The 23,469-nt window shown below is 43.4% G+C and overlaps 1 protein-coding gene across 2 annotated transcripts in view; it reads left to right on the top strand.

Annotated features, from left to right (window-relative positions):
- Positions 1-858: 858 nt before the first annotated feature.
- Positions 859-23,469, top strand: part of PCSK2 (proprotein convertase subtilisin/kexin type 2) — a gene marked incomplete at both ends in the record, with an annotated part of 213,656 nt that continues 191,045 nt past the window's right edge. Inside the window, 2 exons of one of the 2 annotated variants that reach the window (XM_082856430.1) lie at positions 859-1,035; positions 21,089-21,193. In XM_082856430.1, the coding sequence (XP_082712556.1) occupies positions 859-1,035; positions 21,089-21,193 (282 nt within the window). The remainder of the gene's footprint in view (positions 1,036-21,088; positions 21,194-23,469) is intronic. The other variant, XM_082856431.1, reaches the window with a different exon arrangement.

Below are 23,469 nucleotides of genomic sequence, written 5' to 3' on the forward strand. Positions count from 1 at the left end.
TGTGTGTGTGTGTGTGTGTGTGTGTGTGTGTGTGTGCGCGCGCGTGAGAGAGAGAGAGAGAGAGAGAGAGAGAGAGATAAAGAGAGAGAGAGAGAGTTGTTTTGCAGCAGAAAATAAACAGGGAAGAAGAACCGGGAGAGGCCGGTGCCCCAGCTCCCCTCGGGGCCTCAGAGAGCGGCACACACCGTAATTCCCTTTCCAGAGCCCTGCAGATTCCACAAACAATGACATCACTCCGGCGCCGCCGACCAGATTACAGCTGGGGGGATTTTCCTGGGAGCGCGCGGGCCTGGGTGGAGGTGGAGGCGCTCTCCAGGGTGCTGAAAGGGGCGGGGGCGCGGGCTCGCCGCGCGGCGCCCCCCGCCGGCGGAGGCGGACCTGCCCGGCCGGGGGCGGGCAGGGGCGGGCCCGGGGCGGCCCAGGGCGGGACCCGCCGCTTCTGCAGCCCTCATTGGCTGCCGGCGGGCGCACGTCACCCAGGCTGGAGCCTTCCTCCCGCCCCAGTGGAATTGGAGCTGAGGAGGAGCTGAAAATGCAGATTTAGCATCAGGCACAGATACACTCGCTCTTTCTCTGAGATACACACAGCTCTCCACATTAGCACCTCTGCGAGCAAGCCGGGCTGCCTGACTACACGGCTTCCCCGCCAGCCAGATGCTAGAGAACACACACTGATTTGCTCCTTTCCAAACCCCTAATCAGTGTTTTTCTCTACACAAAGATTTTTTTTAAAACAAGCAACAACAAAAACTATATATTTTTTTCTTTTTTTTTTTTTTTTATTTGCACCTTCCTTGCGGGACCACTGCTCCGCCAGCCTGCGCGCCTCCTAACACCACTTTTCACTCCCAAAGAAAGATGAAAGGTGGCTGTGTCTTCCAGTGGAAGGCGGCCGCCGGGCTCCTCTTCTGTGTCATGGTTTTTGCATCTGCCGAGAGACCGGTCTTCACGAATCATTTTCTTGTGGAGTTGCATAAAGGAGGAGAGGAAGAAGCTCGCCAAGTTGCAGCAGAACACGGTTTTGGAGTCCGAAAGGTAGGACCTCTCTTGCATTTCGCATGTTGTTTCAAAACGGGGGCAGCCCTGCGCAATCTCATTGCAGATTTGCAAGTTTTCTCTCTTTCTTGTGCGATGCAGATATTCTGCCATCGGCTCCTTAACACAACGTTGCCTCCGGTGATCTTTCACGGGTTATGTAATTAAAATGCCCTTCAAATTGTACTCGTAAGGTCATAAAAACAATTTATTGCTCTTTGACTTGGTGGCGAAAACAGGATAACACCTTTCAAACAATGCGGTGCGCCCGGGCTGCTGTCCGAGCTACCAACTTCTCAAGGCTGCCTGGGGATGAGGTACGAAGTGCTGAACAGCAGGTCTTGGCGTTGGCAGACTCGTCAGGGATGTATCCCCCGCCCCTGCCTCCCGGAGAACGGGTAGTTTCCGACGCACAAGGCTGGAAGCTTGGACACTGCGATTCGTCTCCGCGCTTTTCGAACCCGGCGCCAGGAGGACTTCCCTCCCTGACTCCTGTCCCGGCTCTCTTCCAGGGAAGGCAGCTCCCTGGCTCCAGGAGACTTGGAGACAGAACTGGTTTTTCTTTCCAAAATCGGGGCTGAACTTCCCCCGCCCCCGCCCACGCCCACGCCCGCCCACCCCGAAGCGTACTCAGCTCTCTAGTTCTCAACTCGCAGCTGTAGACGCTGGAGAGGTAGATTTTGAGGGGAGTTCCTTACGGAGAACTCGGGGTGGCTCTCTTGGTATGTGGGCGGCCGGCTTGGCTTTCCCACAAGAAAGCGGGGATCCCCATTCCAAGAAGTTGTCAGAGTTCAACCGTTTGGGCAGCTGGATGATGTTCCCAGCCTCGGATGCCTCGGGACTCCTTTGGAGACGCCAGGTACCCAGTCTGGGAGGGAAGGGAGTGGAGATCACTGAATGGGGGCCGTGGCTGACCTACCTGCTTCCTGCGAAATATCTCGCCAGGGATCTCAAGTGTCCTTAGGGGACCTGGCGAAGGGTGCGGTGGAGTGAGGGTGCAAGGAGAGACCGGGGCGATCTGAACCTGCAGGACGGAGGGATGCGATCTGTCGACCAGAGCGCTGACCGGGTGGAGGTCTGTGGGATTCCGGGTCCCGTTTCCTCCCTCCTGATCCCAGGAGAGAAGCTAGAGTTGAGCTGTGGGTGGTTCGGTGCTGCTCTAGCCTCGCAAGGGCAGCGCGAACTGGGACTCAGTCCCTTCGGTCCGGACTTCCCACGTCTCCAGCCTCCCTCCTAGCCGCTGCAAGCCTCCTTCACCTGCTGCGGGTTCTCCCGCCTCCGTAGGGCGTTGGCCACCGCGATTTCGACCCCAAATGGGTTTGACAGTGAGTTTGACAGAGGTCTGGGAGGCGGCGCCGGGTCTGCTGTGGCGCGCGGGCGGGTCCCGCAGAGGGACTTGTTGCTCCCGGGAAGTGTGGGTGGAGCACGGGAGAGGAGACGCCAGCTGAGGGTGCAGCCCGCCGCCGCTCTAGCCCAGGGCCTGGGGGCTGTTTACAGAGTGCCGCCAATACAATAAATAAGGAGACCCTCCTTCCTTCCCACCCTTACCCCTGCCCCAAACTTGGCAAGATCCAGGACCCAGGCGCCGTAAATATAGTGGTGATTATTATTAGCTGACAGTTATAGGGCACCTTTATGTGATGGAGTCCTTACTTTAATACTTTTCTTTAATACTCTCAACAGCTCTGAGGAAGCTACGATTATTACTAAGCCTATGGTTCTGATAAGGAAATTGGCTCAGATAAAGGCCCAAGATGAAAACAGCCAAGAATTTAAGCCCAGATCTTTCAGAGATGAACTTATGCTCTCACCCCCTTAGTACATGCCACAGCGAGCTAAGTGCTCTGCAGGGTACGTTGGCCTTTAGGGTATGCTGGAAAAGGATGTGGCATCAGGTTCTTTAAAAAGGCTCTTAAAAAAACAAAAACAAAACAAAAGCTCTGTGAAAGGGCTGCGGTTGATGCAGAAATACCTGTTACTCTCTCCCCATGCCAGGGCCCTTTCCATGGGGTGGGCAGACATCACTATCCTCTTTTACTTCCCCTATTGAAAATATGCCCTTAACATTTGATCTTAGAGATGTAACCAGATCTAGGTGTAGCTGAGACTGATGATGGCTTAGCATATATGCTCCAAGAAGCTTACTTCTTTTTTGTATAGAGGTGAACAGCCTAATAAAGGATTTACAGTTTTGGTGATGGAACTTGAGCAAGGAGGTGTAGAGACAATCTCATCGTAAATGAATCTGAATCCTCTCAATACACTTACCTTAAAATCTCAGGGAACTCATACTTTGGGGTGAAATCAGATACCTAAGCCTCTTTCCCATTCTTTCTTGGAGAGGAGCCCACTGGTTTTGCATTACAGTCTCAAACCGGCAGTTCCCATCCAGGAGAAATGGGCTTTTTACCTTGCCATCTCCTAGTTACCTGTCCATGACCTCTCAGAAGTACTCTTATCCAAATGATTTTTGCTCTGATATCTATTTAAGTAAAAATCAGTCTATGGCAAGATACTTCTGATGAATTGTTGCACGAAGCTACACTTGTCTGGAATAAACCCTCTTTTCCTCCTTTGGATCCATGTCCACTCATCCCCCAAGACTGAGCTCCAAACTTTCCCTGATGCCATGAGCTTTCCCTTCTCCAAATCCCTGTGGGATAAAGAAGCAAAGACTACATGACATAAGCTAGGACATTTCATTACTTGTCCTCTAGTCAGTTCATATATGTAAGTAAATACGGGTGTAAGCATTGTCTACCCACTTAAAAGTTCAACATTCAGGGATGGGATTTTCTATATTTCTGGTTTCCTCACCAGAGCCAGCATATTATTGCCAGGCTGTAAGAAAACTTCCTTAGTTTTATTTATTCCTCCAGGTCTCCCAAACACTGTCCCGTCTTCTTTTTTGTCATGCCGTACTGTACTTTTGTCAATATTTCTTATTCATTTTTCATTTAAAACCCCCAATACCTCCTTCTCCTTCCTCTTTCTAACACCTAGGATACCTCCCAACTCCCTACCGCCCCATCCTTCCAGATGCTCAGTGTCAGACAGCAAAGATTCTCAGTAATTATTTATTCATATGAAAGAAGGGAGGGACCTACTATTTTACAAAGTTATCTAAACTCATGACTCTGTGAGGTAGAAATTATTGGCATCAGCTCTAATTCTCGGATGAAAATCTTAAAGCTCTAAGAGGTTAAACGTAACTGCTTATATCTGGAAAGTGAAAAAAACTCAGATTTAAAGCCAAAATAATTTTGTTTTTTTATCATGCTGCCTCCAGGAAGCCTTCCCTGACTGCCAAGAACTCTGCCTTTTGGGCATCATTTTAGAGTTCAGATATTTTTCCTTTCCTTTATTTCTTTTTTCTACAATATATTTAACACTTATTTGGTATTAACTTATGTTGTTAACTAATGTGTACGAGTATACACTTCTTCAGATAAGTTGTAAATCTCCCAAGAGATAATATATTATGTCTTTTTATAACCTCTATATTTAGCACAGTGTCCTATATATAAGGTACTCAATGAATATTTTTTGACTATTTTGCCTCTTACAAGACCATAAGCAAACAATTATATTTCCTCTCTCAAAAGGAATAAAAATACCTATAACTTTACCCTCAGAAAGGTGTGTTGAGACTAAAATTTTCTATTTTATCATGATGTGGCCCAAAGATGTAAGTTCACCAGAGAAGGTGCATATGTCTAGGAGAACGAGTGAGTTTGCAATAATGACAGATGTTATTCTAAAGATTGCCTTAAAATTCTCAATACACTACTAATTTTAATTCCTTTGAAAAAGAAAATGAAAATTATTTATTAATGCATTGAGGGTTGGCCAAAAATCATGTGAGAATTAAGGTAGAAATCCAAACAACTGACAATTAAGTTTTTTCTTTTACTATAATATGTTTTATTTTTTATCCATGTAGAACTAAGGCTAGGATGATTACACAAGTAAAGTCATGTGACAGCTTTTATATGTATAATTGTTAAAAATTTTTTAAAATCTAATAATTGTGCTGTTATGTAATGAAAGAATAAACTTCTGGTCATTTTAATTTTATTGAAGTATAATATAATTTAGGAAAGAGCATAACTTGATAAATTTTCATGAACTGGGCACACATGTGTAACCAGCACCTAAATCAAGAGATAAAATGTTATCAGCATTCCATAAGTCCCCCTCTTGTTCACTTGGGTAGCTTTTAGCTTTAGGTTTGTAGGAGCTCTTTACCTATTATGGATAGGAATCTTTTGTCAGATATATGTATTTTGAATATTTATTCTCACTCTTTTAATGGTGTTTTAATGTCCCAACAATATTGAATCCATATTATATAATTTTACTTTCACTTCCACACACAATCAATTGTCAGTCAAAAGAATTCTCTAACCATATTCCCCCATCCTCTTAACACAGTTTGGGGGATGAAGGCAGAAATAAAAGGAAAAAGATTTGATCCTAAGTATTTCCGAAAGGATTCCTATCTTAAAAACACTTAAGGGACAGTTTTTCTGGAACTACAAGATCTACTATCATGATAGCTAAAGGGAAAGAGCCCATTTCTCCAACATGACTGCCATGAATTCCTTTTGGATCCCAACTTAATACATTATGCCTTAGGTCAAGTCCAAGTTCATCCCTCATGCCTTCTCTGGTTGTTTTGTATCTCTTTGCAACTTCTATTGCATATAATCTGTTCCTTTCCCTTGGATCAGTCACCAGTCATATCTGTCACAGCACTCGCCATGCCCAAAGCCCCTCTGTGGCTGAAGGAAACCAGGAACAGTGATGTTAAAAGGTAAAGATGACAGGATTTTGATTAGACAGCACCAGAAACTTGGCTAAGTTATGAAATCCCTCAGAGGCTTATTTTATTTGAAATGGTTAATAAAATATGGGGGTTGTGAAAAATCAATAATATAGTGCATGTAAGGTTCTGGACACAGTGCTGAGTGCATAGAATAAAACCCTATTATTGGTAGTAGTAATAATAATAAGGTGATGACCTAGACACATTTTTTTTTTACTCAAGAAAGCAGTTGTGGGTTATGCTTTCTCAGGAGTGACAACTGATTGAGCGAGGAATAGACACTCAACCCAATGGCAACCCATCCATGAGTCAACCATGGTCCATGAGATGGCCTGGCCCAAATAATTCAGTGGTCTACAATTTGTTACAGACCATGGTAATTATCTCAACCAATCATACTGGCTCCTTTAGGAAATGTGACCCACTAGTTGCTACAGAATGGAGAATGGAGTCTAGTTGGCATGAGAAAGCCCATCCAGGTTGTGGGAGATGCAAACATTGCATCTGAGTTTCTAATAACTTCCAGCCCAAATTCCCAGCCAAAGAACTCTGTGACAGAGGCTTAAAGCTAGTCACCAAACTAATTTCCTCTTCTACACGAGCCACAGAAAGACCACATTTCCCAGCCTGCTTTGCAGGTAAGTGTGGTCATATGACAATTCCAGCCAATGTATTGTAAGCAGAAGTGATGTGCTTTTCTTCTATGCCTGATGTATAAAAACTCCATGTAGGTTGATTTTCCACACTCTTTTCTATTCTGAGGCTTGATGTGATTGAGAACAGTAACTCTGGAAGCAAATGCTAAAGGTGGCAGAGTCACAACATGAAAGGAGCCCAGGTCCCCGATTCCTGACTTAGAATTTCTCATTCCTTACGTGAAGCAGAAATTAAACTATTACATTAAAGCATTGAGATTTGGGAGTTTATCTTTAGAACAACCAGTATTACCTAAACCAATACATTCTCCATAAATGTTCCTTTTCTCAAGCTGTTGAAATGACTCTCCAAACTTTGCAACCAAACCAAGGCAAATCACAACAGCAATAATCTTCTAAAGGCTTATGAGAGTTCTTAGATTTTCATCTCATAACATCAACCAAATTTTCAGGTCTTTGTGACTTGTCTTCTCCAGCAAGAATATAAAATCCATTCAATTCTCTGTTGCTTGCACTGGCAACCAATACGCCCTACTCATAGTAGATACTCATTCTGTGCTTCTTGACTGATAAAGACACTTGGGTCACAAGATGATGATTTAAGCCATCAGTTCAGAGAGAAAGTACTTGAAGAACTAGTCTTAAGAAACTACCCCTGTAATATCCATTTATTAATAGGCAGAAATTTAGCTAGGAAACAGAAGTAGTTAACAACCAGCAAATCACTGACTGACAGACTCCTGTGTTTCCCTAAAATTCCCAACTTAGAAATTATCAATAGTAGAATACATGAGTTGTTTGAGCAGAGAAAATAAAGCCTGCAGTTAAAACTTGATAAATACAAAAGAAGGGGGGAAATTACACCTCTTTTTCTCAAATGAATGACTATCTAGAAATCAATTTCTATTTCAAAAGGTCTCATCATAATGTTATAGCACATCAGAGAGTAATGCTGATAGTTAAATTTGCAATAGTTATATATTCAGCTATAACTGCTCAGAGAAGTCAGGCTTAAAAATAAAACGTGAAACCTGAAGTTCAAATGCTTTCCCCCCACTATAGCAGTGGCTTTATTTTACATTTGAGCTCAGATTCATCATTTTGAAAAGAAACACTATACTAAATTTCTGGAATATATTAGTTGATATTCAAAGAATCACAGGGCAGTTGAAAAAGAGGAGTTACAGCTTGACTTTGTCTACTAAGATGTATTTGTTATAGCTAAAGATGATTCAGTGGCTAAAATCCTCTAATGGTTAGGGAATCAAGAAATTACATCTGAGTTAACTCTCTTCTATCCTAAATGTAATGATTGCATATTAATGGATGGCTTCTACATGAGGTATATAGAAAAAGCAATAAACTTTTGCAGTAAACTCTATTGACAAATTGTTTTTGTCCCTAAAGCTCATTTGATCATGGCTTTTTGGATAATGTTGTGATATGTTGATATCCTCTGATGAGAATAATTGAAAATAATAAACTCTTAGGTTGAAAGTGAAACATTGACACAAACTGTTAATTTTCTGATATAGAGTAAAATAGACTTAAGCATGTTACAAAATGCTGATAGTTTCTTGTAGAAATTTGACAAGAACATGAAGAAAACTGTAGGATCCTAGAGTGGCCCTTCATTTATAACTTTAAATGTGGCATTGAGTCCCCTAAACACCCAATTCTTCTCCTAGTTTTTCTTAAATTCTAATTTCATCACAAGTCCTTTTACCAGAACTTCTTCAGTCCCAAATTCTTCATTTTCATTCATCTCTTGATGAGCTGGGTTTTATTGAAAAGTGAAGGGATTAGCCTGTACATGAAAAAGGAACTCTCCTCTCTTTGAGATAAAAGAGAGAAGAATGAGCAGATGAAGTTCAGTTTTTAGGTCACAGAGGAGGATATCAGGAGAATATCCACTTGGGAGTCACAGTTATTTCAAAGGTGTAGGAGGCAAGGTCAATTCTTGGAGTGAGGGAAGTGGTGCTGGGATGGGGGCTTCAAAAGAGATAAAATTTTGTGCTCTGCAAATGGGGGTGGGAGAGGATGCTGACAAAGGACCGGTAATGACCTCTGGCCAGTACTGAGGGGCCAAGTGGGAGAGCATGGATTTATAGCAGCAGCAACTGAGTCATTTTCTTCAATAGCACTCAAGTGGAGATGGTGGAAGTAGGGAGAGAAGGAAATGGAGTTTTAAAAAATGGAATATCCATAAAATAGAAGAGAAGGTTAATTGGGATTAGTAGTGAGAGAGTTGAAAGGGAGAAAGCTATGGTTAGTGAATAGGGTGTTGAAACTCAAGACTCCCAAAATTGAGCATTTCCAGACAATGATGAGGTCCATGGAGGTGAGTTACCAAAGCCAAAAAGAGGTGGAGGTGGTCAAGGAGCTGAAAGTCAAATGCACAAGCATCCATCCTCGTGCACCTCAGTCATGCCATAGCTAAATAGCGTTGCCAAGGGAGAGTGTGGAGAGAAAACGGAGAGAAGAGGTTCTAGCACAAAATCTTGCAGAAATTTGGGCGTGGAGGGAGAAAGAGGAGACGGAACTTGGACAGTTAGGGATATGGAAGATTACTTGAGAAAGTGCAGGGCTGTGAAAGGAATGGAGATGAGGATTAAGAAAGAAAGAATGGGGCAACGGTGGCCACTGGTTTTGGAGATGAAGTCATTGGTGTGATTGGAGGAGGCACCTTAGCACATGGGAAGAGGAGAAGTACAATATGTCGGTTTGGGTCCCCAGGAGCAGTCCCTGGGACAAGGATTAAATGCAAGTTGTTTATCCAAGGCATGATTCTAGTAAATACCGGTAGGGGAGTGGGGAATTGAGACCGGGAAGGGAAGGCAGGAATTAAGGGTGTATTACAGCACAAGTTGTCACTGTGGGTAACTGGGGCTCAATCCTACCAGGAAACTCTGGGAGATGGTTTAGAACTCGTCTGAGAGTCATTCTGCCTGAGGGGTGAGGGAACTGCTGTATTTATATGCCAGTTGCAATCAGATATTGTTTCATGATTGATAGTTTTTCCTGGGTGGCGTTGACTCTCCAGCATTTTGACTTGGCAAATGCTCAAACAGAGCAGAATTTGGCCGCCAGAGAAAACTCTCAGACAAATAGATCCAGAGGCTTTCTTCATACACTAAATGCTAAGGCCCAAAGGGATGTGAGCAGGAAAGTGATAGTGTCTGTGACAGGAAGGAAGCCAAATTGTGAAGGCTGCAGTAAGTATGATGAAGTAGAGGGATCAAGTGTAGACAGTTCCTTCAAAAAATATAGTGGTAAAGGGAGGACAAGAAGAAAAGTATTATTATGGTGACAAATTTATGTGGTTTTAATGATTTTTATGATAATGGTTTCTAAACACTTGTCAGACCACTTGGAGATTGGTGCCCCACCAAAATACTGTGACATACTTGACTGATTATTCTGACTGATTTATCCAGACTAATTTAAATTTTAACAAATTGTAACTGAAATTATGGAGTTACAGCCTGTCAGAGCAGGAAGAGACCTTGGAAAGGCATTAGTTTAACCCTTAATTTTATACATGAGGAAATGGAGATCAAACATGATGTTTCTGTTCCCAACTATTTGCAATGAGCATTGGAACCCTGTTGCTCCCTGACGGTGGTTCAGACGCTGCATCATCAGAACCACTGCACCAGCCTATCATGCTGGAAGAGAGAGAGAACCAGATTGAGAGGGATTTCTATGAGCGATTAGCCATATAAACCAACCTGTTGGTTACCAGTTCATTTCACGTCCTCCTAGTCTGCTTTTCTCAAATTTACCCCTAAAATTTTTACAGACTCCAGTTTCCCAAACAAAACTGGGAAAGTTATAAGTTCAGGGATTCCACACCAACAACAACCTCCTGGGGAATTCCCTGGCAGTCCAGTGGTTAGGACTCCGGGCTTTCACTGCAGTGGGCCCGGGTTCAATCAATCCCTGGTCGGGGAACTAAGATCCTGCAAGCTGCATGGTGCAGCAAAAAAAAACAAAAAACAAAAACCTATTGGATTAACACTTGATAAAAGATAGAATAAGAATTTTATATTTCTTTGACTGTCCCCTTAGTGATGAGCACAGTGCTGTACTTTTAGCAAGCACTTAATAAATATCAAAATCAATGGTTAGAAAACATTCTAAAGGCTTAGCATGATCATCAGATGCTCACTAAATGACAGACAGATGTGTTATGAGATACTGCAATCAGGAAAACCATGCATGTGAGGAAACGTTATAAGAATATCCTAATTTGTATCTGTGTTAAATGACTTCGATTAATTAACTGTCATTAATAGCCTAAAATTTTGTGACTTAAAGAGAAATTCAGAAGCCAATGACAGAGGAGAACAAGGAGATCCACAAATCCTATCTTTCCTTGCCCTTAGCTTGTTCTTCACTTCTGTGAAGAGGGGAAAATATGTTTCCTCAGAAGGCTATCAGTTCTCTTCAAAAATGATGGAAGTTCAAACATAAGAAGGTAGTTGGCATGAAAGAGTCAATTCTAGTCAGTTCCTGTTGACTGTGTTTCTAGGGAGTGTCAACCAGGAATGGGAGACCAAGAGAGAGCTTGCAGAGCCTAAGATGGGGGGAGAAGGATGGGAAACAAGCCACTGTGGATCTCCTGAAGTCCAGGGGCAGCAACATGGGGTGGGGTGCAGAATCAAGCCAAAGGGAACCTTGGAGAGTGTGTCTCCAATGAGGCTTGGCATGAAGCAAATTTGGACCCAGAAGTTGAAGCCCGAAACAAGCCACTCTGGCCATTAACTTAGGAAGGAGGAAAGGACCAAAGAAAAGTTATGGAAGTTTGAAACCAATGGACAAAGTAACAGGAGCACCGTCATAGCGGGGGAAGCGCAGAAGCAGAAGAATATGCCGTTCATTCAATAAACACGTAGTTAACACATTCAATAAGCAAGTATGATATCAGGCACCGAGACACGGACTTGGGGACAAGTAAGAAAGTTTTCAGATATTAAGGAGCGATCCAGCTCCAGTGTGCAAACCCTTTTCAAGTCTTTGGTTGTGTCACATTTATTAAGTCCCATTGGCCAATGCAAGCCATATGGCCAAGCTCAGAGTCAGTGCAGGAGGCAACTCTCCTAAGGAGTTGATACAGAGAGACATAAACAAACGAGGACCACTTCTGCAACTTTCTCCTCCCGAAGAGTCTGGGAGTTACAGCATTTCTGAGTTATCCCATCCAAGGGCGAGGAAGCTAGGAAATGTAGCCACCACCTCCCATTCTTCCTCGGTTGAGGGTTACACCTGAGGGGCATCAAATCCCTTGCACTTCTGCTTGCCCCAAGCAGGCCAAGCCTGCTTCCACAGTCAGACTAACACCCTCAGGCAGAGGGATGCATGAAGACTGTGGCATGTACAGGCACTGTGTACAGGGGACCTCCAGGGTAGGTAAAAGGAATGCAGGAAGGCCATCAAAACATCATCTGCTACACAGAGGCACAGGTTAGATAAGATACAGAAATCACAGACAAGTAGGAGTGCTCTGTATGAGTACTGGCAATATGCTTTGTGAGAGATCTGTGATATAGGACATGTGAAGCAGAAGGGAAGCCTTCACAAGGCAGGCAGTGCCAAGTGGAGGTGAGTTTGCATTGAGGCCCATAATTTCAACAAATTAAAATAAAAGGGGGTTTATCGAGGATGGTACAGCACATGAAACAAAGTGCACCGGAATTTTAGAAGGATTACAATTAGTGTTGCCTGACTAGGCAACATTTTTGGGAGATGAAACCAAAAACGTGGACTGAGGATGGTTCATGAGGGGTCACCCACACCATGTTAGGAATGTGGATCTTGTGGATAAGTAGAAGGAGACATTGAAGGATACTTGGAAAGTATAGCAGAGCGGCCATATACAGGTAACCCTAGAAAAACAAGTTGAGCTAGTAGTGAAGTAGAGGGGCCTGGATCTCCCAGCCTTGTTCCTTTGTCCTAGGGAATCATTCATATCCTGGAAGCAGGTATCACCATCCCTTTTAACAGATGTTACTACTAGGGAATCATGCCTTTGATCCTATTGCCACTGGCTGATAACATCAGGGATAATAATAGCTTAATTATTGTCTTTGAAGCCACAGTGGATGGCTGGTAGAGGTGGCCAATTCTGTGCATGAAATTTATTCCAGCTAAGAACAAAATCACTAAATGCATACTACTTCCTCCCAGACACACAGATACATGAATCTAAAACAAGCCCCCTAACTTAGAAGCCAAAAAGAAAAGCCAGGACAGTAATGTCATCCCAGCACACCTGATAAGTAGCTTACTCCCTGATATTCCAAAGGAAGAATGCATGTTCTTACATTTTCATTTCTGAGATAATACATGGAAATTTTGCCTTAGGTTAGAAAGGAACTGTTTGTGAATGAGGCTGAGGGTCAGCTATTCTTCACCTATCTCATTGTCTGACTGTCATTTTAGACTTGATATAAATAAGTTGTGTAGGTTCTTGGGAGTATATCATTGTTTGAATCCCACTGTGGACTAGTAGCTCCATTCCACAAAAACAAACAACCCTGGACAACACAAGCCGTTCTGCATTTTTGTGCTCCTGGTCATAGGGAAAAGCAGCTCTTAGAATCACAGAAGAGAGTTGAGTGTTGTCCATGGAGAACAATACCTAGGAGAAGCGTAGAAATGGGCAAGGTGGGCCTAGAGCCAGGTGTCCTGAGTGCTGGGTCAAGGATTTTCCACTCTCCCCTCTCACTTCCCCTCAGATAGCTAATTCCCCCCTTACAAATAGCTAATCCAAAGGAACATCCATCCATACAGTCATATTTTATTGACAAGTTTTTATTGAGCCCTGCAGAGATAGAGCACATTGAAAGGGATGGGTTTTACAGACAGAAAGGTAACGTATTTAGATTTATGTGCAACAAAAAACATATTATATTTCTCTAGACCCATTTATAAGACTTCCCCTGATCTGATGGCTCCATCCAGTCTCTTACAAGTTACCTATTTTACGTGCTGGGGTGTGGAAAACTCTGTTTAGCAACTGGTTTCTGGTTCTATACCCAAAGGACCTCCTCAGAGCAGGCTAACCTTACAATATGCCCTGATAAGTTCAGGCTGAATAAGATTCTCTGTCACATCTGGTTACTCAAAGAAATGAGTGCTCACACCACAGGCCTCCTTCCGTTGACAGAGGAGCTGGAGGTGCAAGTAAACAATTAGGCTCCTCTGCTGTATGAGCGGCATCTGTTCAAAGGAGCTGTCCAGCCTTCCACTCCTCTAGTGAAATCATATTTACTTTACTCAGCTAAATAATGCGGCTTATTTGCCTTCAATATGAAATTGTCTTGGCCTGTTTCTTGTTGATTGATTTTTATGAGATAGCATATTTTTTGTGCCTCTCTGCTAAGAATGGAATGACTTCTTATCGAACAGTTCCAATTATTATATCCTTTCATAGTTTTAGAATCATTGGATATATTCAAAATGCCCAGCTCCTCCTCTCCATTTTATTCACTGCCCATCTAGGCCCCTTCAAAAAATAAAAGGAAAAGAATGATCAAAGTAAATAAAAATAAAAATTAAAACAATAAAAGCCACATACTCTATATTCCATTTCCAACACATTGCTCTCCATTGGGGTAATTATAGCAATTGGAATCCACTGAAATGGGCTATATTATTTTTAAGACTATTTCTTAAAAGCCACTTTAAGTGGACAACAGTTAAGGAAGGTACAGAGATTTCTCATATACCCCTGCTCCTACACATGCATACTGTCTACTTTTATCAACATCACTCACCAGAATGGTACATTTTTACCAAAGATGAACCTACATTGACACATTATAATTGCCCCAAATTCATAGTTTCCCTTAGGGTTCACTCTTAGTGTAAATTCTGTAGGTTTCGACATGAGTTTAATGACATATATCTATCATGATAATATCATACAAAATATCTTGACTTCCCCCAAATTCTCTGTGCTCTGCCTGTTCTTCTCTGCCCCCACCTGCACCCCCTGGCAAACACTGATCTTATTTTTCTCTGCACAGTCTTGCCTTTTCAAGAATTTCAGATAGTTGGACTCATTGAGACTTTTCTGACTGGCTTCCTTTGCTTTAGTAATATGTCTTTTTGTGGTTTGATAGCTCGTTTCTTTTTAGCACTGAATAATATTCCATTATCTAGATGTACCACAGTTTATTTACCCATTCATCTACTGAAGGACATCTTGGATGCTTCCAAATACTGACAGTTATGAACAAAGCTGCTATAAACATCTGTGTGCAGGTTTTTGTCTGAACATGAGTTTTCAGCTCATTTGAATAAATACCAAGAAGTGCAATTGCTGAATTATATGGTAATAGTATGTTTAGCTTTGTTAGAAACCGCCAAGCTGTCTTCCAGAGCGGCTGTGCCGTTCTGCATCCTCACCAACAATGTATGAGAGTTCCTGTTGCTCCACCTTCTCACCAGCATTTCGTGTTGTCAGCGTTCCAGATTTGGGCCATTCTAATAGATGTGTAATGATGTGTCATTGTGGTTTTAATTTGTAGTTCCTCATGACATACGATGTGGAGTATCTCTTCATATGCTTATTTGCCACTTGTATGTCTTCATTGGCGAGGCATCTGTTATGGTCCTTGACCCCTTCTTAAATTGGGTTCTTTGTTTTCTGATTGTTGAATTTTAAAAGTTCTTTGTATGTGTTGGATAGCAATCCTTTATGTATCCTTTACAAATATTTTCTCCCAGTCTTTCACTTGTTTTCTAAATTCTCTTGATATTGTCTTTCACAGAAGTTTTTAATTTTAATGAAGTCAATATTTTGCAAATATTTTCTCCCAGTCTGTCACTTGTTTTCTAAATTCTCTTGATATTGTCTTTCACAGAAGTTTTAAATTTTAATGAAGTCAATACTTGAACAACTACTCAGTGAGCTTAAATTGTTGACCCAGGAGATCGTGAGCTAAATAATCGGTTTCTGTTTGGAGCTACTAAGATTTTTGGTGGTTTGTAGCACACATTATCGTGGTGATACAGGAATGAAACTCAAGTGCCTGAGAGGCTTTCTCCACGGCTAGAGAACCTTAATGAGGACCCCTGCGGCTCCTCAGCCACCAGAGCCACAGACTACCTCCATGGGTTTGCTTATCTCTCCAACTCTCAGTCACTAATCATGTTCTCTGAGTTTCCTTGTGAGTCACCTAAGAGCCTGACAACAGAGGCAATTAATGTTGGTCCTGTGGAGGCAGAAGAGAAAGGAAGAGTCTTGTGCAGGAGAGGAGGTGTTCTTTCCCTTTTATTCTCCAGACCCTTTTTTTTTTTTTGGCGGTACGCGGGCCTCTCAATGCTGTAGCCTCTCCCGGAGCACAGGCTCCGGACGCGCAGGCTCAGCTGCCACGGCTCACGGGCCCAGCTGCTCCGCGGCATGTGGGATCTTCCCGGACCGGGGCACAAACCCGCGTCCCCTGCATCGGCAGGCGGACTCTCAACCACTGCGCCACCAGGGAAGCCCCTCTCCAGACCCTTTTTCAAAGCAAGACAGAAAGAGGTGAGAGTATTCAAATAGCTGAGATGTGTGATCCTAGGTCCAAACTTTAAGGAGGAGGAGCTTTGGTTGGGGTTAAGATGTAACTCAGTACAGGTGAGCATTGAGAACCTGTAAACAAGAGCTTGTTCAGGCTGAAGCATGGTTGTAACATAGGCAGGACTATGCCTTCGGTGCCCCTCTCCTTCCTCTCTCAATTCTCTCTTCCTTTCTGGCCCTAGGAACCTCCATCCTGTCAGCAAATCTCAGTGAGGCATTTAGCTGACCGTGGCTTAGGGCGTTACCCACCCCCATCCCCCCAGAGATAACTGGACTTTCGTGCTAGTATTCCACACACACACACACACACACACACACACACACACACACACACACACACACACACAGATTAAAGTTAGGATGGGGCTGAGTGGGAACCTTTTAATGCTATCTCAACCACACCAGCTGACACTGCCTCTCCCCCAGAAGTTCTCAGGGTCCCCCTTCCTCTCTCCTTCTCCCCTTTCCTTACCTTCTCTTGTCTAATGCACAGCTGCTATCTCCTTATTTCTATCCTTCTTTCTTTCTATAATATTATACGTTTCTGTCAATTGCACAATGTAGTTTTCCCGTGTGTTTCCTCATTGGCCTATAAGTACCAGTAGGGCAGAGCCTGGGACCCCCACCCCCCTCCACCCAGTTCCCTTTCTCCCTCATCCTTATTGCAAAGTGCAGTCCCCCACCTGTAAGAGATTGCATGCAATCCGGGGAAATTAAGAATGGTCTCAGGAAATGTCAGTAAAATGCAGAGCCTAGCCCTCCCTGTAAAATGCAGGACCCCTAAATGAAATTGACAAGCAGTTATCAGCTGAACCAGTTTTCTATCCTTGATGTATTGTTTTGTTTCCCAGTTTTTATTCCTTGAACCTCTTGACAGCAGCTCCCCTTGAAAATAAAATTATAAATTTCTTCCTATGTGGAATGAAGTCCATTGTTCTACCAAACTAGACTCCCAAATAAACATGACTGGGCATCATGAAAATCAACGCAATGGACAAAGCCGCTAAAGGAAGAGTGATGGGTCTGAGCCAGAGTCCTAACTGCTTGGGGGCTCTGGACCCATCTGAGAATCTGTGAGAAGCAGTGGTCATTTCTGAAACAAGCAAATGCATAGAAGCACAAAATTTGGGGTGGAGACAATGTTCGCAGACCAGCGTCCAGGGGTTGCCTGAGGGGAAAGAACTCTGGTCTAAAGGAAGGTGGGCAGTGGGCTCCAAGAGGATTTAACACGCCTTATTATCTGTTCACAATCGGCGGCCAGTTCCCTGGGGTTCCTGGCTGATGAGGAAAGCGAGTGTGTGGGTTCAGAGAGGAGCTTTAGCTTGGAGCCATGGTTATCAGTGGGAGAAGGAGGCAGGCGGGACAGAAAAGAGGCAATGAGAAGCGTTGCTGGGATCCATAAAATTTCGCGGCATAATGAGAATTTCTAAAAACTGCAAGTCTGAGTTAGCAACGTTATTATACTGTCACCCAGCCTGAACCTTCAAGCTGACAATTTGCTGTGAATTCTTCTTTCACTTCTGTTTTTCTCCTTCTTTCTGGAACCATGTGTATTTTGCCTTAAGACACAAAGGTGATGGTGTAAAAGAAAAGAAGGGTGTGTGTTCGTGTGTGTGTGTGTGTGTTTAAATGAAGGAAACATTTGAGAATATACTGTGTTGAAATATATGAGAGGTTTCTTACTGGGACACAGGTGAGGGTTTGGGGACCTAAGATTGCTTTTAATATGTCTTTTCTATTTGGAAGATCAGCATTCTACTTAAGAAACAGAGGAAGGCACAGCATTTCTTCACGGAGGTCTGTGTGGGCAGCAGGCACCTTGCACTACTGTGGGGCACACGGCATCTGTCTTTCCCTGCCCGTGATGAGCTTGTGCTTTTGCACATGATCTCCCCAGACAGTTGCTTCTCAGAGGCTCAGAGGGCAGTGGATTTGGGGTCTACACTCCAAAGACAAAAGGCAAAAGGGGCTCAGAAAAATAACCAATGCCTGCAGGTTAATCTTCTGTGGTCAGTCAGTTTACCTGTTTATTGCCTGAGTTTCCAATTTCAGCTCTATGAGACCAATTAACTCCATTTCTTCCATAGCCAAGACAGTGCTTCTAATCAAAGAATCCCGGGTCGTGGGTCCCAAGTACACCCCAGAGGGTCACTCACCAGCCTGGCTGTCCCTGAGTCGCACTCCTCCTTGTCAGGAATTCCAGCCTGCAATCTGTTGGATTCATAGCCAGGATTATCAAGGGGGACGGGACATAGAGCGAGACAGCAACGGAAGCGGTGGGTGGGAAGTGTCTGGAGTTACAGTCAAGGAGACCAAGGATTTCCGTTGAGAGCTCCCTCTTGACTGGGCAAGTCCTGCCCCTCCCTGAGCCACAGTGTCTTTCTCTATGAAATGAGGCACTTAGACCAAGCCAGGGGTGCCATTCAACTGCCTTCAGTTAACATAACCATGTGAAGTGACTTCAGTATGTGACAAAGGGAAGTGGTGGGACCTCCGGCTTGAGATTTTTAAATATATGGCCCTCTTAAGGGCATTCAAATTTAATTTTAAAAGTATTTTTACATTTTAAAAACTTTCAATTTGGGAATAATTTTAGACTTAAGAAGTTGGCAAAAATTGCACACAGGTTCACCCATGTTCATAGCAGCATAATTCACAATAGCTAAGAGGTGGAAGCAACCCAAGTGTCCATCGTCTGGTGAATAGATAAACAAAATGTGGTACATACATACAGTGGAATATTATTCAACCTTAAAAAGGAAGGGAGTTCTGACAGTGCTTCACATGGACGAACCTTGAAGATATTCAGCTGAGTGGAATAATCCAGTCACAAAAGGATGAATATTTTATGATTCCACTCATATGAGGTCCCAGAGTAGTAATATTCTTAGAGACAGGAGGTAGAATGGCGGTGGCCAGGGGCTGAGGGGAGGGGAGAATAGGAAGTTATCATTTAATGAATGTAGAGTTGAACGTGTAGGATCAAAAGAGTTCTGGATATCGATAGCAGTGTTGGCTGCTCAATAATGGAGATGTACTTAAAGTCGCTAAACTGTACACATGAAACTTTAAAATGAAAAAATTTTTATATTCTGTATATTTTACCACAATAAAAAAATTACTCTCTTTAAAATGGCAACGAAGTTCCCATATACCCTTTATCCAGCTTTCCCAAAGTTAACGTCTGACAAAACCATAGTACAAGTTATCAAAGCCAGGAAAAACATTGATATAACACTATTAATTAATCTACAGATTTCGTTCACAGTTTTCCAAGTGTTCCACTAATGTCCTTCTTTTCTGATCCAGGATCCAATCCAAGATATATGTTACATTTAACTGTCCTGTCTCCCTCGTCTCCTCTGGTTTCAAAAATTTCTGCAGTCCTTATTTGTCTTTTATGATCTTGAAGGTTTTGAAGGGTACTAGCCAGTTATGGGTTTGCCTGATGTTTCCTCCTGACTGCATACAGGTTATGTATTTCTGGCAAGGAAATTATGTAAGTGATGTCTCCTTCTCAGTGCATTGTATCATGAGGCACATGATTTTGATATGTTTCATCCGTAGTGAGGTTAACTTACATCACTTGGTTGAGGACGTCTCTGCCAGGTTTCTCCACTGTAAAGTATTATTTCTCTTTGTTTATCATTATATTTCCCCCACTAATTTTAGCATCCTTTGGTGACACTTGCCAGTCACAATTATTTATGGTGTTTCCAAATGGTGATATTCAATTTCTGTTCATTACTTCTACTTTTGTTAATTGGAATTCCACTGTAAGAAAGAGTTTTCCATTTGCCTCTATTCAAATTTAATTTTTTTAAAAAAATCAGTAAAACGGAGCCAGAACAATGTCCCTCCAAAGCTCACTGGTGCTCTATAGCCCCAAATTTCCTTTCTTGTGTTAAAGATTCTCAGATGCTTCATGCCCTCCAGAATAGGAAGTAAAACTCCAAGTTCACACCACCTGACAGTGGTCATAAGCACAAGTCTTTGGAGAGCAAAAGATAAGCACACTTACATTTTCTTTCCTTCTCCCTCCACCCCTGCACCTTTTTGATCAAGTCTTATCATTACCCTGAGTACAGCAGCAGGGTTAAGTAGAGAAAACATTCAAGAATCACTGAGCCTGGAAAAATGCACATGAAATATTTATGTTTAATTCTCCCTGAAGAATGTGGTTTTTAATGAACAGGAACAAAATCACAAATGCTACAGTGTTCTAAAAGATTTTCACTTGCACACCAGACCCCTGGCCAAACTTGCTGTGCCCTTGAAGTTCATCTAGTATCTGCTTCTCTGGCCTCAGGCCCCCTCCTCCTTTGTCAGGAATGTCCCTCAAGGGCCCTTATCTGGGCTGCTCCTGGCTGGTGTCACCAGCTGACAGAGCCAATATTATTGTAGAGTTCCGAGTCTGCACAGTCCTAAAAAAATGAAGGAATAAAACATTTTTTTCAGCTAGCTATTTGTTCCTGTTATCCATGGCTGAGTAACAAACCAACCCAAAACTTCTTAGTATAAACAACAACCATTTTATTATGTTCATGGACTTGGGATCAAAGATGCATACAGGGTACGGTGTGGATGGCCTGCTGTGGTCCACATGGGGCCCATTTAATGGGTAATGGTCTGTAGTTTTCTCTTCTTGTGATACCTAAGAGAAGAGAATGGAGAACTTGGTGTGGGGATGAATATAAAGGGAAGGCTCCATGGAGGAGAAGAGAAGATTAAAAGATGGATAAAAACTAAAGTAATGGAGGAAAGAATAGAAGGTTTGTGGGGAGGGGAGGTGAACGGCATTACATAAGAAAAGGTAGGGAAATGGGGAGGAGAACAGTGACAGGGAACCAGAGCGCCAAGTCTGATAGGGGGTTAGCAGGGGTTTTCTCACATACATTCCCATCCCAGGGAGCCCCGGCATGCACCCCAGCTCTGGGGTCCCTGTTCTAGGGCGCCACCAGAAGCTAACCACGCCTGTGTCTGTTTGATTCTCCACAGCTCCCCTTTGCTGAAGGCCTGTATCATTTTTATCACAATGGCCTGGCAAAGGCCAAGAGGAGACGCAGCCTGCCCCATCATCATCAGCTGGAGAGAGACCCCAGGGTGAGTTTTCCTGGAAACCTGCCTTCTAACCTCTGCTGCCGCAAATGAGCCCGTTGTGGGGGTGTACAAGGGAGCAGGCAGGAATTTTGAAGTTAAGGCACTTGACGTGTAGGCCAAATGGATCCCTTGCAGAGTGGTCCTGGGGACTCTGACTCTGCTCCTCTGTCTTACGCGTAATAATTAAACCCTCGATCGGCCAGAGGTGGGGGTGTAAACAGGAGTACCACCTCTTTTCTGGCTTTTTCTCCTGCATTACCGCGTGAGGACTGCTGGTTAACCGGGGACATGCTTTGGCCTGCGAAGGATGGGAAGACACCAAGCAGTTTAATAAGTCATTTTATGGACGGTTTCTACTGGTGAATCCACATACTCTGAGGAGACTGCCATGCCCCATATGGCCAGTGAGCGATCAGCTCACAATAGGCAGTGGGCTTCTCCGTGTCCAAGCATGACTGAAGCCACAAGACCTGCTCGGCCCCTCTTCCCACACTGTTCTTTCTAAGTCACCGCGTGCCCCATGTCTTCTGGATGCTCATGACCCCCACTTTTACCTCCAATCTTTACCTTCAGCAGCTCTCATTTTCTACTCCCTTTCCCCTCAGAAACCTAAATTCAACTTTCTTGTAACCAAACTTATCATCTTGGCCATAAAGCAGCTCCTTTTCCAGTGTTCCCACTTCCTGTTTTCTCAGAATAAGAACTTTGGGCGTCGTTGAATCCTGACTGTCCCCACCTCCTCCGCCCTCCCCACACTCATTCAACTGGGAGATTCTGATTTCTCATATGCAGTTCACCAAGAGGGAAATGAATAACCCAGGCAGTTTGCTCTCTGTACACTGACGGCTTCATACCCTCTTCCCCAGGACTTGGGTGACAGTGGATGTGAAGAGGGTCAGACGTTTGAGTTAGAGGTTTAACATGAGACTCCTTTGGAGCTGATGGAATCCGGAATCATTCATGTGGGGCTTTTCATGTGAACGTTTGACTGGGTTTAATGTGGCCTTTAATTAGGAACGCAGATGAAACAGACTCCCCCGCAGATCACCAACTGACAGGCCACAGGCAATTTTCCTTTAACTCCTCAACCCAGGGGATCCCGCATTCCCTAGAGTGAAAATACTGCTCTGAGAAGCCACTTTATCTTTGCTTTTGCAGTAAGATCCAAGCTGCCGGTGCTGTCAGCCCATGCCCAGCATTAGTAAAGGGTCTGTTGTAGAAGTTGGCACCATTACCTAAGGGAGGAGCTCTCCTTTCTGTCATCACAGCCTTGGCCTGGCTGTATCAGTTCAGTGTCTGGGGATGCCCTTGAGAAGCCCTGGACAGGGATGCTGCCTGTCTCACCTGTGGACCCAGAGTGGGTACCAGCAGACAATGACCACTCTGGGGCAAGTGACACTGGTTTTCCCTGTGCTTCCTACCTGCCCCATGATCTTACCCTTTATGGCCAATTTTTTAACTTTTATTTATATAATTCTTAAAAGTTCCTTTGGTTTCTTTTCTTCCACAATTAAACACATTGCCCCGAGATCATTCAGAGAAGCACATAAAAGAAATTGAGGCAGAAGGAAAGTGGTGCTTAAAAGGCTTGGATAGGGAAAGAGAACCAAGGAACAGTGAAACTAAGAAGGCATTGTTTGGTTCAGAGACTCCCCAGGCCCATTAGATTAAGATCTTCTTATTTTTGCACTTACTTGAAATGATCTTTGAAATGCTGATTCTTGAAGTGTAGAGTGGTGTTTACGAAAGAGAAGGAAAGATGGGATGGATAATAAGGAAGGAAATCATGTATTGGTGATTCTAATCATTTGTCTTTCTCCTCAAAATAGTATCTATTTTAACCAAAAGGAGCATCCAGTCCCCATTGCCCATTATAAGGTCCCGGTAGCCATCTGCCTCTACCTGGTGGGGGTATCCATGTACCCGCCCACAAAGACCAAGAGAAGAGAGCAGCAAAACTAAGGTCGTAAATCTCCCGTATCTTTTATCTGCCTTCTCATCAAGGTTAAATGTCAGGGCTGCTGTCAATAATAAAACCATTTTAGGAAAAGAAATAAAGCATAAAACCTCATAATTCTTTGCAAAATGAAAAAAAAACCCCAAGAAACAAAAAGCCCTGCTAGTAATGACTGCCTTGTTCCAAAAAACACATTAGATTAAGGTCTCAGTCTTTCTTGCAGGGTGTTCTTGTGGTCACCTAATTTTGGCATCGGCTGACAGGAATCGGTTGGCTACTCTTAAACAAAAAGCATTGATGATGAACCGTATAACAGCAGTGT

This window comes from Leucopleurus acutus (assembly GCF_964270905.1).
Source record: "Leucopleurus acutus genome assembly, chromosome: 16".
Lineage (NCBI taxonomy): Eukaryota > Metazoa > Chordata > Mammalia > Artiodactyla > Delphinidae > Leucopleurus > Leucopleurus acutus.